This window comes from Oncorhynchus mykiss, chromosome 7 (genome assembly GCF_057628025.1).
Source record: "Oncorhynchus mykiss isolate SJ-2025 chromosome 7, ASM5762802v1, whole genome shotgun sequence".
Classification (NCBI taxonomy): Eukaryota; Metazoa; Chordata; class Actinopteri; order Salmoniformes; family Salmonidae; genus Oncorhynchus; species Oncorhynchus mykiss.
In genome coordinates, this window is record NC_143028.1 from 59,667,735 (window position 1) to 59,684,104 (window position 16,370).

Below are 16,370 nucleotides of genomic sequence, written 5' to 3' on the forward strand. Positions count from 1 at the left end.
CACAATTATGACCATGTCCAACTAGAGTGGTGTCTAAATGGGACACATTCGTGACACCAGTGTCTTCAGTCCAAGAACCCTTGACATTGAGACATTTGGTGTATGCCTATGTAACAGCGGCAAAAAGCTCTTGGATAACTAACTAGGTCCACCCAGAGGTTGATGGTGTTGACGTTTGTGATGTCATGGGCCTTGAACATGGGCCTGGTGGACATTGATATGAAGACGGCCACATCATGGAATGGTTTACTGATCTACTCCCACCGCTCTCTTGGTGCGTTTCCTTGGGGAGGCTTTAGGGGATGCCGATGCCTTGCCTGTAAGAGAGAGCGAGACAAAGAGAGTAAGAGAGAGAGAGAAAGAGGGATGGCCAATACAGCCATTTGCGTTGATATTCATCTTTGTACAGACAAGATAAAAACAGAGGAGGCCTTTTCAAGTACACGTCCAAAAAAGTGGTTGTTATAAGCAGAGTTTGAATTTGTCTTCCTGCACTCAGGAAGAAAAGCTATGACAGAGTATTAAAGCCCATGACAAAGCTCAACTTACTCATGATGTTGAGGGTCTCTTGGGGAATCCAGCTTATGTCCACACCGTTCATCCCACCAGTGCCCGTCTCCACCTTCACAGGGAACCTCTTCCTCTGCACAAACATAGATGAAAGGTCATCACTTCATTCACCCTGGTGCTCATTTTTAACGTAACATTCAACACCTTATACAAAGATGTGGAGATATTTTAGACTATGACAATTTAGATTCATGAAACTCGTACCGTCCTAGACTCCAGCACCTGGTACATGCCAAAGACCGCCAAGACAACCAATCCAGTCAGGAAGATATACATGAATATTCTGGAGGAGAAACAAAGGAAAACATGTCATACTATAAAAATGAGTTAAAATAATTAAACAAATGTACCTAAAACATAAATTAAAATAACCAAATACTGGCATAAAAATAGAATTGATGTATGCAAAGAAATGCTTACGTCTCTCCATCCAGTCCCTCCTCCAGCTCAACGATAGTGACGGTCTGGTTGTAAATGGCCGTCTGGAAACCGTTGCCCTGCAGGACAGTCAAAACACAAGATCAGCGCCTCAGGACATACATTCCAATGAACTTCTGAACCTGGTCATGGTGATGTCTGAACACCTGGTCAACAACCCATATGAGCTGGGCATACTGAAGATGCAAAACATTACAATAATAAAAACAATCAATAAATCTAGTCTCACCTCACTGTCCTGGTAGTTGAGTAGGATAACCAGGCCGAAGGGACGACCAGCCATAGGCTGAGCAGGGATGAAGGAGTACTCAAAGGAGGCCTGCTTCTGGGGCTGGACCACAGTGCTTAGGGGCAAGGCTGTGAACTAGATACCAAAAAAATCTTGTCTACTTTTCTGATCAACAATGGCAGAGAGTTCCCAATACTACATTTTACAGGGCATTCCATGTATATTTGGTAAATACAACACTGTTTTTGAACTAACTGTCATCTATCATAAGTAATACATATGTTATCAGGTTTGTAAAGGCTTTATAATAAGTTAATATTATAGTAATTGTTAGTTAATAAATTGGAAGTAAACATATTACAAACCCCATTATAACGTATGAAGTGTTACAGAATCATGTGTGTTTCATGGGGACTTTCTATTCCTCAGATGAGGCATGCAGGCGTCATGCATCCGAGAGACCAGACTCACGTTCTGGATGTAGAACTGGAAGTCCTGAGGGTAACGGAAGGAGGCCTCCAGGGAATGGACAGTGAAATCCTGGCTTCCCTTGTTGGTGAAACCCACCAGGAACTTCACAATCTCATTGGCTGGGAACTCTGGATAGAGGGCACAAAGATATACAAATTAAACCATTGATGTGAATGAATAATTAAATTCAACGCTGTCTTGCATATTAACCTTTAAATTTACAATGAATGACTGAGTGTAAAATGATATGAAAGTCTTCATCAAGGAAGAGAAGGCCAACCTTCCCCAGTCACAAAGACAATGGTGGTGTCAGCATCAGGGTGAGAGGTTACATCTCCAACTGCAGCATCTTCATCTATGTCATCTTCTGTTTCCTGAGAGATTTAAAAATATCAAATCAAATAGCAATATGTCAAATGACTGTCTGGTTCATTTGGCAGGGGCAATAGAAGCCGCTTTCATCCCAGTTCGACCAACGACACATACTGAGCCTGGGACCTGATCTTCTTCCACCAGCACCTCATCCTCTTCCTCCTCCTCCTCCTCATCGACTGTTGAATCCGGGAAAATGTCCTCCGCAGACTCAGAGTCTGCAGATACTCGGCCTGTCCAAACAGAGAAGAAGCCATTAGCAATGTGTGCATTTTAACACATACACATTGCATAAATTGCTATAATAACTGATAAGTGTGACTTCAACTCACCACCTGTTAAAAAGGCCAGGTCTCTTAACCTAACGTTACCCCTAGTTTGTCCATCTTCACAAAAAATACACATAGGATACAATGGATCAAATAAATGTAAACTAGTGACACTACTAAATAGATACAAGTGATAATGAAAAGAGATTAATTAGTTAATTGTGCTCGTTCACAAAGAATGTGTAGCCTAAAGGCTAAAACTAGGTCCTGTTATGCTTCATGATTGGTAGGCCTAATTAATCGAAAATGCTGTATAAACTTTGTATAACAAATTGCAAAGCCAATCATTTAGTAATAGGCCTGCCCTATTGTATCAATTTGAACACTATGTAACAGGCAAGATAAAACGTAAAAGTAAGCGCCTCACACGGGTGTTACAATGCATCAACACAGTACTAACGCAACGATGATCCTGGGACACGTCACCATAGAGAAAAGGGGAACTCAGTGTAGAGATTACCGTTCTCCTAGCAGCAGTATATTATGCTGGCAGCATGACCGCAGATATTTTACTTGTATTTTTCAAAATAAGAGCCCCCCTGCAAAGATATGCTAAACTTTGTGAATATCATTTTTTAGCGCTCTAGTGCAGAATACTAGTTGTGTATAGAAACAAATATTGCCTACCAGACACATTTTGTCTTGAAAAATGTGTCATTTTTGTTTCACCACAAAACTACATCTATGGAAATGTTGCATTTGCATAGGCATGCGATGTCTCAACAAGCCTATATTGAGAAAGCTTCCCAAAGTGTTATGTTCCTGCTATAATTTTATGTTAAATGCATTTGTTTAATTAATCAAATATGGATATTGAGCACGAAGCTTTAAAATAATGCAGTCTTCAAACGTTAAATATCACTGAATGAAAAACTGCGTTATGCCACGTCAATGTTAACTTTGTTAACGTTTCATTATTGCAATGAACTCTGGACCGTTGTAGTGACGAATACAAATTCAAAAGGATAAAATGACTTACCGAAGGATATCAGGCCACATGGGAAAGCCACGAGAAAAAGTACAAGTATTTTTGATCCGAAATTGAACATTTTGCTGCGGTCAAGTTCGTAGCTTGCTACATACACACCAGCACTCAGGAAAAGGAAGAAAAGTTAGAGAAGACGTGGGATAAGAGTTTTAAGACACGCCCATACTATGCACGTATAGGTATTGTCAAACTGTTTAGGAGAAATTAATTGACTCAACAACAACAAAAACACATGTCATTATTCCATCCGTCATCGATAATTAAATTAACTTATGTTGGGGGGGGGGGGGGTCTCAGTATAGGTAACCATTGTAGATCATTTTAGGCCTACGCTGTCTAAATATTTATAATGTTTTTTTTTTATCTTTGCAGACACTATAATTTTCTTTTTTTTTAGCACAATAGCAAACACATTAGTACATTTCCCAAAACGTACAAACCAAAAAAGAGTCCTAATATTTCAGTCAAAAATAAAGCGGTGCTGCATCCCTTGGTATAAAACTCACACAAAATATTCTCTCTCTTTTACGCATTACCAAAATGTGGCTCAGCATGAGTTGTTTTCATAGGAAGGATTGTGGTTTTCTGCAGATTGCCCTGCTGATGCACAAAAGAAATGACAAGCTAACATCCTGCAGCAAACTCCCAGAAAGTACCCTAGATGAACCTGCATCACTAAAACCAACACCTTAAAATACAAATGTAATAGTTTAGTACAGAATTACGCTTCAATATAATTACATCTTGGATCAATCTTTTAGAGAGTCACAGGGAGGGATTAAATTATTTATTTTTTATTTTTCTCAAGCGAGTCTGAATTGATCAGGTTTATAAACTCGCAATCATGGCAGATAGCTGTAACAGCAGCACTCAAACAACAGGTAAGTCTGATCTATTTTAACTCACAATATTATTTAGATTTTTTTAACCTTTATTTAACTAGGCAAGACAGTTAAGAACAAATTCTTATTTTCAATGACGGCCTAGAAACAGTGGATATTCTGGTGCCCTTTTTAAAAGCTTGTTTGAAGTTAGACAATATTTTATTCTCATGAAGAGGTCAAAAAGGTCAAATTTACACGCCATAAAACAAAAATGCAGCTCAAAACTCTTCAGGTTCAAAGATTGGTGTCAGCGTAATAAAAAATAAAAAAAGTATTACACCGTGTAATCCAAATGAACCCACACACTGTTGTAGGCTCCCAAAAGACATGTGGGAGGATATACAACAGTGTGTTGGTTAATTTAGTTTACTTTGAACTATTTATTCAATTCAGTGTCTTCTGGAGCTATAGACATATTACACATGACAAGCCATCAAATCTTGAAAGAAAGATGAATACCCACACACTATTCCATGCACCTGCCGTTTTATTGTGCAAAATCTAGACCCGAAAGTCTTGTCAGCCGAATGCAAAGAAAACAACGTATACTAACGGTTATACACCTGTTCTGCTTCTTGTTGTTGTTCTCCCTATAGTTTTTGGTATTTTCTGCGGGTCTTTTGAGCTGTGGATCCTACTGTCAGTTGTCAGCACAATGTTGGTCTTTTCAGTGTGCTGGAATATTCTTTGCTGTATCGAAACACATTGTACAGGTAAGACTGAAGTCAATGGTTAACACAACCTCTGATTGAAAAGAAAATACTGACAGAGAACACTCTTTTGTTGTTACAGATAAAGGAAATACATTTCTGCCCCGCTTCAGAAGGAGGTGTGTATCTAATTGCAGTTTTTCTCAATTGCCTACAAGCAATTTTTTGATTTGTGCTCAAATCCATTTACAGATCTTCTGATCATATTCTTGGTTTTGTACCTGACTTGTATATCTTAGACCACCTTTTACAAAACTTTAAATACATATGTCATCAGTGAATACGAAATTCACTGTTATGTGCTTTGTTCACAGAATATTAACACAACGTTTTTGTCAGAAGAGAAATGTGTGCAATTGTGTTCTGTTTCCGGCAATCAGTAAACTATTAATCACCCCATCAGTGTCATAGCCATGTACAATAAAGGGAAAGATCTAGGCAATAGGGACAATATCATTTTTATACTTTTTACAAAATTGCAGACATTCAGAGATGTTACTTTCAGTAACTTTTGGTTAATCTTAAATCATAATCTTCAACAATTTTACATTCCATTATAGATAATTACTTTTGGTATACAGTGCCTTGCGAAAGTATTCGGCCCCCTTGAACTTTGCGACCTTTTGCCACATTTCAGGCTTCAAACATAAAGATATAAAACTGTATTTTTTTTGTGAAGAATCAACAACAAGTGGGACACAATCATGAAGTGGAACGACATTTATTGGATATTTCAAACTTTTTTAACAAATCAAAAACTGAAGAATTGGGCGTGCAAAATTATTCAGCCCCTTTACTTTCAGTGCAGCAAACTCTCTCCAGAAGTTCAGTGAGGATCTCTGAATGATCCAATGTTGACCTAAATGACTAATGATGATAAATACAATCCACCTGTGTGTAATCAAGTCTCCGTATAAATGCACTTGCACTGTGATAGTCTCAGAGGTCCGTTAAAAGCGCAGAGAGCATCATGAAGAACAAGGAACACACCAGGCAGGTCCGAGATACTGTTGTGAAGAAGTTTAAAGCCGGATTTGGATACAAAAAGATTTCCCAAACTTTAAACATCCCAAGGAGCACTGTGCAAGCGATAATATTGAAATTGAAGGAGTATCAGACCACTGCAAATCTACCAAGACCTGGCCGTCCCTCTAAACTTTCAGCTCATACAAGGAGAAGACTGATCAGAGATGCAGCCAAGAGGCCCATGATCACTCTGGATGAACTGCAGAGATCTACAGCCGAGGTGGGAGACTCTGTCCATAGGACAACAATCAGTCGTATATTGCACAAATCTGGCCTTTATGGAAGAGTGGCAAGAAGAAAGCCATTTCTTAAAGATATCCATAAAAAGTGTCGTTTAAAGTTTGCCACAAGCCACCTGGGAGACACACCAAACATGTGGAAGAAGGTGCTCTGGTCAGATGAAACCAAAATTGAACTTTTTGGCAACAATGCAAAACGTTATGTTTGGCGTAAAAGCAACACAGCTGAACACACCATCCCCACTGTCAAACATGGTGGTGGCAGCATCATGGTTTGGGCCTGCTTTTCTTCAGCAGGGACAGGGAAGATGGTTAAAATTGATGGGAAGATGGATGGAGCCAAATACAGGACCATTCTGGAAGAAAACCTGATGGAGTCTGCAAAAGACCTGAGACTGGGACGGAGATTTGTCTTCCAACAAGACAATGATCCAAAACATAAAGCAAAATCTACAATGGAATGGTTCAAAAATAAACATATCCAGGTGTTAGAATGGCCAAGTCAAAGTCCAGACCTGAATCCAATCGAGAATCTGTGGAAAGAACTGAAAACTGCTGTTCACAAATGCTCTCCATCCAACCTCACTGAGCTCGAGCTGTTTTGCAAGGAGGAATGGGAAAAAATGTCAGTCTCTCGATGTGCAAAACTGATAGAGACATACCCCAAGCGACTTACAGCTGTAATCGCAGCAAAAGGTGGCGCTACAAATTATTAACTTAAGGGGGCTGAATAATTTTGCACGCCCAATTTTTCAGTTTTTGATTTGTTAAAAAAGTTTGAAATATCCAATAAATGTCGTTCCACTTCATGATTGTGTCCCACTTGTTGTTGATTCTTCACAAAAAAATACAGTTTTATATCTTTATGTTTGAAGCCTGAAATGTGGCAAAAGGTCGCAAAGTTCAAGGGGGCCAAATACTTTCGCAAGGCACTGTATATTGAGGGCTATACATTCATATCAATTGTGTTCCTCCATTGTATTCACCTTTCCTTATTTCTACTGTGGATTTTGTTTCTGTGCGCCAAAGGAAAGTCTCCAAAACTACGAACAAATCAGCCTATGTATTGACTACATGGAATTAGATTGTGATGATACCGATGAATGAATCTGGCTAAAATGTTGGCTGGCTGGCTCACTTACTCACTCACTAGCTCATTCTCATAGCAGGCAGGGGCAAAACATCCAGCCTTTCTGGGGGGTATAAATCTGGTCTGGAAAGATGGGGAGGCCAAATAATCCACGTGTGGGCGCTTGTTCTCCGGTACAATGTTGGCTAGCAGCAAGCCTCTTTCCACTGTTTTATGCATCACTACAGCTGATGTGCATCTAACAGTCAAAACTCTGCTACAAAAAAAGAAAAAAAAGGGAAAGTAACTGAACGACCACCGACCACCGACCAGTAGCACTCACCTCCTCGCTCCCCAACACACTCGACCCTCTCCAATTCGCCTACCTCCCTGACAGCTTCATGGACGATGCAATCGTCAATGCACTACACACTGCCCTCACCTACCTGGACAAAAGAAATGCATAAGATGCTGTTCATCAACTACATCTCGGCCTTCAATACCATAGTGCCCTATAAGCTCATTAGAAAGCTCACAGCAATCAGTCTGAACTCCTCCCTATGCAACTGGTCCTTGACTTTCTGACCGGGCACCCCCAGTGAAGGTGAAGGTAAGCAACATTACCTCCTCAACAGTGATTCTCAACACGGGTGCCCCACAAGGGTGCGTTCTCAGTTCCCTCCTGTATTCCCCTGTATACCCACGAGTGTGTGGCATCACACAGTTCCAACTCTATCATCAAGTTCCATGACGACAACAGTAGTAGGCCTGATTACCAACAACGACGAGACAACCTACAGGGAGGAGGTAGGCACTCTGACGGTGTGGTGCCATGTAAGCAACCTCTCCCCCAGCGTTAGCTAAACAAAGGTGCTGATTGTGGTCTTCAGGAGGAACCAGGCTGGGGCACGCCCCCATCCTCATCAACAGGGCCGCCATGGAGACGATCAATAACTTCTATTTCCTCGGCGTACACATCTCAGAGAAGCTGAAATGGTCTAACCACATGGACACGTGGTGAAGAAGGCACGACAGCGACTCTTTATCCTCAGGATGCTGAATACATTTTGCCTGTCCCCGAGAACCCTCACAGTGTTCTACAGGAGAACCATTGAGAGCATAATGTCGGGCTGCCTCATAGCCTGGTACGGTAACTCCACCTCTGTGGACCACAGACGCAGAGAGTACAGGAGCATCATGGTAAAAACTGGAAGACTGGCAAATAGTTTCTACCCTCAGACCATCAGGCTGCTGAATAGCCACCACTAGTCAGCTACCTGCTCCCCCCTCTCCCCTGCTACTCCCACTATGGACACCCCGCAAGGGACTTTTACTCTGCCCCCACACCGACGACATTCATCACTTTTGCAGTTATTAATATATACAGGGGGGCAAAAAAGTATTTAGTCAGCCACCAATTGTGCAAGTTCTCCCACTTAAAAAGATGAGAGAGGCCTGTAATTTTCATCATAGGTACACTTCAACTATGACAGACAAAATGAGAAAAAAATCCAGAAAATCACATTGTAGGATTTTTAATGAATTTATTTGCAAATTATGGTGGAAAATAAGTATTTGGTCACCTACAAACAAGCAAGATTTCTGGCTCTCACAGACCTGTAACTTCTTCTTTAAGAGGCTCCTCTGTCCTCCACTCGTTACCTGTATTAACTTGTTATCAGTATAAAAGACACCTGTCCACAACCTCAAACAGTCACACTCCAAACCCCACTATGGCCAAGACCAAAGAGCTGTCAAAGGACACCAGAAACAAAATTGTAGACCTGCACCAGGCTGGGAAGACTGAATCTGCAATAGGTAAGCAGCTTGGTTTGAATAAATCAACTGTGGGAGCAAATATTAGGAAATGGAAGACATACAAGACCACTGATAATCTCCCTCGATCTGGGGCTCCACGCAAGATCTCACCCCGTGGGGTCAAAGTGATCACAAGAACGGTGAGCAAAAATCCCAGAACCACACGGGGGGACCTAGTGAATGACCTGCAGAGAGCTGGGACCAAAGTAACAAAGCCTACCATCAGTAACACACTACGCCGCCAGGGACTCAAATCCTGCAGTGCCAGATGTGTCCCCCTGCTTAAGCCAGTACATGTCCAGGCCCGTCTGAAGTTTGCTAGAGAGCATTTGGATGATCCAGAAGAAGATTGGGAGAATGTCATATGGTCAGATGAAACCAAAATATACATTTTTGGTAAAAACTCAACTCATTGTGTTTGGAGGACAAAGAATGCTGAGTTGCATCCAAAGAACGCCATACCTACTGTGAAGCTTGGGGGTGGAAACATCATGCTTTGTGGCTGTTTTTCTGCAAAGGGACCAGGACGACTGATCCGTGTAAAGGAAAGAATGAATGGGGCCATGTATCGTGAGATTTTGAGTGAAAACCTCCTTCCATCAGCAAGGGCATTGAAGAGGAAACGTGGCTGGGTCTTTCAGCATGACAATGATCCCAAACACACCGCCCGGGCAACGAAGGAGTGGCTTCGTAAGAAGCATTTCAAGGTCCTGGAGTGGCCTAGCCAGTCTCCAGATCTCAACCCCATAGAAAATCTTTGGAGGGAGTTGAAATTGCGTGTTGCCCAGCAACAGCCCCAAAACATCACTGCTCTAGAGGAGATCTGCATGGAGGAATGGGCCAAAATACCAGCAACAGTGTGTGAAAACCTTGTGAAGACTTACAGAAAATGTTTGACCTCTGTCATTGCCAACAAAGGGTATATAACAAAGTATTGAGATAAACTTTTGTTATTGACCAAATACTTATTTTCCACCATAATTTGCAAATAAATTCATAAAAAATCCTACAATGTGATTTTCTGGATTTTTTTTAAATTTTGTCTGTCATAGTTGAAGTGTACCAATGATGAAAATTACAGGCCTCTCTCATCTTTTTAAGTGGGAGAACTTGCGCAATTGGTGGCTGACTAAATACTTTTTTGCCCCACTGTATATTATATATCATTTTGATTGTTTTTATTTCACACCCCCTCAATGGTCATGCTTCTCACCCTATGGTCATTCCCCCACACCCCGACACCCCCTAAACATTATTTACTCTGCCTCCACACCAATGGACATTTATTTATTCATCACTACTACAGTTAGGATGTGTATATAGGGCTATTTCTATTGTTTTTGGTTTTTATTACCATTTTCATTATTTTATTTCACTGCATCATTTTAAGTCCTGCATGCTGGAGCTTGGAGCCTAAGATTTTCCCTGTACCCTGCAAAAACACCTGCAACCCTGTACATGTGACTATTAAACACTCTGAATCTGAATCCTGCAAACAATGCATTTTTTACATTATTTTTATTTGAATAATTTGGTAAATGAAATTGTGTATGAAATTGTTTGCTGAAATATGCAAAAATAGTTATAATTGCCCATAGTTCTGCACCTTTGGATAGTTGCTCTTCCAAATTTGATCTTCATGATTTAGTGACTGCAAAAACAATGTATTTATCTACTGGGATATTTAAAAGACAGACTAACTTTGTTTTGTCTGCATGGACTCAAGGTAAATATGGTTGTGTTATTCTTTTTGCAGGCATTCGTGTTCTTTTGATTTATGAATTTGCAATTCTGACTGTATAATATAGTTTTGATGAATTTATTTATGTTTTGAGAAGGCAACTACATCTGGAAAATGTATTTACTGTTTTGTTCCAAAAAAAAATGCTTGTAGGCAATTGAGAAAAACTGTAATGATTAGACAGAGGGACAAAGGGACAAAAAGGTTTAATGACAGATTAATTGTCTGTCTGATGGGGCTGCAATGAATGATGCAGAGCCATATATACAGTATATAGACAGATATAGATACAGTATCTGCATGGCTCTGGATCACAGATTTTTGTCTTTATTCATCTTTAGATTTATTTATCTGGTTTGATCGTGATGGCTTTGGACTATTATTACATGCTGACATCTGTTTCGCTAACGACCTCACTGTTTGCTCTCTCCTCATCCTTGATGTGAATCAACCAGTCTTAGTCTGAGACTGAGGGACATGGAGGACAACCCTATCTATGGGAACATCAGCTACACCCAGACAAGTGAGAAGAAGTTCCCAGAAGATGCTTGCTTGCAGAATTTCAGTTGAATTTCATTTTGAATGTCAATGTTTCACTGTTGTCAGAGTAGTGCACATATTCCATGCAGTAAGATGGAACTGTATTTTCTTGGTGTTATTACATGTAAGTAAGTACATAGTAAAAACATAAATGATCTGTTTCATTACATTACGATTCACAATGCAAGCACCCGAAAGCAAAGCATTGTGAATTGTAATGTAATGAAACAGCTCATTTAGTTTTTCAAATTTGTTTTGTAGTATAGTTACTATGTACTTACATGTAATAACACCAAGAAAATACAGTTCCATCTTACTGCATGGAATATGTGCACTGCGATGTGATGAGTGACACAGGGTTGAATTATTCTATTTTTCACAACTGGTTTCTCTTTGTTGACAGGAGTAGAACTTCCACTCAGTTCCTCATCCATCAGAGATCGTCCGATCAAAAGTGGTTCTCAGGTGCTACTTTTTCTACACCTTCTCCTTGTGAAGCACAGATGTCTCCTGTTATTGTTCATTATTTGTGTTACCTATCTCTTTGTGTCATGTATAGGCCCATACCAAAAGGTCCTACAGGATATTAAACCTAACCTTGTCCCCAGGCTCAATTGCTAGAGAGTGCTGGCTGGTCGACAAGATTATATATAAACGGTCCAGTGCAGTCAAAAATGGGATTTCCCTTTGTGGTTGGAATTATACTGCGAAATTGAGAAAATTCTGATAATACCCTTTTTGTGTGAGAACTGTTTGAAAAGACTACCTGAAATTTCAGCCTGTATTGGAAGGATGACGTTTTGGTGAAATCACCAAGCGGTAAATTAGTTAGCAGACCAATAGGAAAAAGAGTTCCAAACCTCTCTGCCAATAACAGCCAATTTTCCGTTTTCTCCTACCCATTCAGACCAATCCCAGACAGTCCTAGCTAAATTCTTTCTTGAGAAATTGCTCTTTGCTAAGAAGCTATTTTTGTTTCTTTTTTACTATTTTAATTTAAACAATCAAAGTAAGGTACTTAGCTGTTACTCAGAAATAATTTGATATTCAGATAAAAAGGGCTGCATTGGACCTTTATTAAACATATATTTACCATTTCTTCTTTCTGTCAGGCGCCCTCTAAAAGGCAGGACTGTTATGCCAACCTGACTCTGAAGGCCCCAAAGATGGTGTCTGGCCGCAGCTCCCCACAGCCCCAGATTGAGTACTCTGACGTGGTGACACTACAGGGGCCACAGGAAGTGGAGAAGGTGACTGTGACCAACAACAACGCTGACACGGTCTCTGTGCTTTCTGACCTCTATGCCTCAGTGCAAACGGACCGCACCAAAACTCTGGACACAGAGGATGGCAATGATGGCTATGCCAACCATGTCTGAGAGACAAAACGTTGGTGATATGCTTTCCAATCTGTTATTGAATTTTTGTTTTTATTTGGCAAGATTTGGAGACGATGTTGGTTGTCTAGCCGCAGTTTCACTTCTTAACCACTGAGTGTCGCTATTTGTGAGTTATTGAAAAATATATCCCCTTGCTCTTCTTAATATCAAAGTCTGCAGAGCGGTGTGTGTGTGACAACGGTGTGGTTTAACTTCAGTAATCAGTACATGCAGCCAGACTTTATTACAACTTGTTGAGGCCCGTTCTTACTTATCTAATTCCCCTGACCCTTTGTCTGAACTTTTGGCTCAAACAAGAAGCCAGTAGGAGGTAAGAGGCTACATGCAAAGCACAGGAGGATGGTGGCACCTTAATTGGAGAAAACGGGCTCGTGGGAATGACTGGAACGGCATTTGTGGAATGGTATCAAATACATCAAACACATAGTTTCCAGGTATTTGATGCCATTCCATTTGTTGCATTCCGGACATTTTTATGAGCCATTCTCCCCTCAGCAGCCTTATGTGATGCAAAATTATTATTATTTCCTCAATTTTTTTCAATGACACATTTTCAGATGCCTGTTAGGGTAGAGTGTCTACCGTTTTATAATCTCCAGATCCTGCCTAACAGTAAGGTTGAACTGAACATGAAATGTATGAAGAGAAAATTGTGAAAAGCAATCCATTTCTATATTGTTGAGATTATCACCCATATTGTTTATGTCTAAATTGCTAATACCTCCTTTCGAAATAAACAAAAAACTGGTCATTTATTTAAGTTCGGTGTATATTTATTTTGTCAGTTCATTTGACAGTCAGATTCTACTGTAAGGGTAATAATGCATCATAGACCTTTTGATATGTTAATGTTTAAACCCATAGAATGCTTCATTAGTGATTGTGAGTGACTAGGCCTTTTTAAAACTTAATTTTACCTTTATTTAACTAGGCAAGTCAGTTAAGAACAAATTCTTATTTTTAAGGACAGCCTAGGAACAGTGGGTTAACTGCCTTATTCAGGGGCAAAATGACAGATTTTTACCTTGTCAGCTCAAGGATTTGATCTTGCAACCTTTCAGTTACTAGTCCAACACTCTAACTACCAGGCTAGCTGCCACGTTGAGATACAGGCATGAGGCTTTGCAAGTTATAATCACTATATTAAAACTTGAGCAGTTTGTTTGAAATTCATTTGAAATCTAGCATTCATTACTGTACTACATATACCACTCTCAAGCTTTTCATTTCTTTGCCTTAAAGGTGAGATCCTTGTTTAAGTGTGTGTGTGCAAGAGTTCAATTTGCTGTTGAGTTCCTTCTAAACAACACAATTTAAAAAAAACTTTGGCAAAGGGTAAAGTCTGCAAAACCTAGTCCACTCTGTTCGTAATAGATTATAGTTTTGGGGACAGAAAACTGTATTGAGATCAAATGTTTAATCGATGAGAAAATTTTCAGAATGTTGGCCAAATTCCATCTTGTTCCATCTTCTCCCATTGTGCTTCCTCACACTACCATATTTGGTAGTGAGTGGAAACACAAGCCGATGCTTCACAACTATATATCAGGTGAAATATCTGTCTCATCGTTCTATCTGCGTTATTATGTGGATTATGGACATTTTTGTAGGGGTTGATAAATTTTTCGTAAGTGAATATCAAGTCTGAAATTTAAAAGTGGAAATTACAAACTTCAAAAGCCTGTTTACACCTCAAATACAGTACAAGTTTTACATTTATCCTGTAACAGGGTGATCAAATTAAGATCCTACATCTGTATTGTTGACCGGCTCAAGGTGTTCTATTGGAATAGGCAACAAGTACCATGAAACCATGTGTTTGATACGGTTCCATTCCAACCATTACAATAAGCCCATCCTTCGATTTAAAGTGGCACCAGCCACCACTGATACTCATTACTGTTGCTGAGTGGTGGGAGCACGTGTACTTCATATCTTTGTTGGATCTTTTAATTGCCACTTCAAGGTCAAGGCCCAGAGTTGTTCCTGGTCAGGTCACATGGTCAGGACAAAACCCTGTCGCCCTTCCAATGTGTGTTGGACAATCAGCCGATTCTGGTACCATGGCATCAGAGCCAGACCCAGGCTCCTGTGGTGGACGATTGGGTGAGACGCTCAAGAGAGACCTGGGAGGCCGCCAACGGGTACCTTAAACGGGCCAAACGGTGGCGGAAGGCAAGTGCTGACCGCCACCGCAGCGAGGCCCCGGTGTTCGCACCGGAGGACCGGGTCTGGCTCTCGACCCGAAACCTGCCCCTCCGCCTGCCCTGCTGGAAGCTGGGTTTGCGGTTTGTGGGGCCGTTTAAAGTCCTGAGGAGAATAAACGAGGTGGGTTATAGGTTACAGTTCCCAATTATTACCGTATTAACCCTTCGTTTCATGTGTCTCTCCTCAGGCCGGTGGTGGCTGGTCCGCTTCAAGAAGCTGAGGTGTGGGAAGTCCCTGGACATCGAGGGGGTGCCTGCATATGCAGTTCGGTCCATACTGGTCTCGAGGCGTCGGGTGGGGGAACTTCAGTACCTCGTGGATTGGGAGGGGTAAGGTCCGGAGGAGAGATGCTGGGTGCCGGGGGAGGACTTATTGGACCCACCTATGCTGACCGATCCCTTTTTCCTTTTCTGTTTGTTTTGTCTTTGGTTCCTTTTTCACACCTGGTTTCATTTGCGTTCATTTCTATGTATAAGGGTAACCTGTTGCCTGCCTAAGTTTGTGCGTGATTAGTCTTGATTTTCACGGTTACGCAAGTGTATATAGTGTCGGAACTGTGTTTGTTCCTCCGTTTGTTTGCACGGGTTCTATGTTACAAGGGCGTAGTTCTTTTCGACTGTTGGTGGACTGTCTTACTTAAACACTCTTCTCAGACATCCCTGCTCTCCTACGCCTGACTCCTACACCTATCACCTAGATGCACCTTATCACACTTATGAAGAGAACATCCCTGGTCATCTACTACCTCTGAACTGGTGGACTCACTAAACACATATTGTTAGTTCGTAAATTGTGTCTGAGTGTTGGAGGGTGCCCCTGGTTATCTGTAAATAAATAAAAACAAGAAAATGGTGCAGTCTGGTTTGCTTAATATGAAGAATTTAAAATGATTTATACTTTTACACTTATGAATATTTTACTTATGTGCATTTACTTTTGATACTTAAGGATATGTCAAAACCAAATACTTTCAGACTTAGTAGTATTGTACTGGGTAACTTTTACTTGAGTCATTATCTATTAAGGGATCTTTACTTTTACTCAAGTAGGACAATTGGGTACTTTTTCCACCACTGTCTGTAACTGTAAAGTCTCCATTGGCCTCATAGTGAAATCCCTGAGTGGTTTCCTTCCTCTCCGGCAACTGAGTTAGTAAGGACACCTGTATATTTGCAGTGACTGACTGTATTGATACACTTTATATGGTGTATGTATTAACTTCACTATTCTCAAAGGGATATTCAATGTCTGCTTTTTTATTTTACCCATCTACAAATAAGCACTGGAAAACCTCCCTGGTCTTTGTGGTTGAATCTGCATTTGAAATTCACTGCTTAA

At 40.6% G+C, this 16,370-nt stretch overlaps 2 protein-coding genes across 3 annotated transcripts; one reads left to right on the forward strand and one right to left on the reverse strand.

Annotated features, from left to right (window-relative positions):
* Positions 1-242: 242 nt before the first annotated feature.
* LOC100136780 (signal sequence receptor, alpha) lies at positions 243-3,495 on the reverse strand. The gene is given in 9 exon segments (NM_001124726.1): positions 243-317; positions 550-643; positions 775-853; positions 991-1,067; positions 1,238-1,372; positions 1,709-1,836; positions 1,989-2,082; positions 2,195-2,313; positions 3,389-3,495. Coding segments are annotated over 9 exon segments (867 nt in total). The 5' UTR covers positions 3,459-3,495; the 3' UTR covers positions 243-246.
* LOC149982621 (uncharacterized) lies at positions 3,405-13,579 on the forward strand. 2 transcript variants are annotated; one of them, XM_090241523.1, is made up of 6 exons: positions 3,405-4,278; positions 4,878-4,994; positions 5,074-5,110; positions 11,340-11,407; positions 11,828-11,889; positions 12,537-13,579. In XM_090241523.1, the coding sequence occupies exons 1-6, from the start codon at positions 4,242-4,244 to the stop codon at positions 12,801-12,803; spliced, it is 588 nt and encodes a 195-aa protein (XP_090097649.1). In that variant the 5' UTR covers positions 3,405-4,241; the 3' UTR covers positions 12,804-13,579. The 2 variants fall into 2 exon arrangements, with proteins under 2 accessions (XP_090097649.1, XP_090097650.1); XM_090241524.1 differs by lacking the exon at positions 4,878-4,994 and having other exon boundaries at positions 4,034-4,278.
* Positions 13,580-16,370: the final 2,791 nt, after the last annotated feature.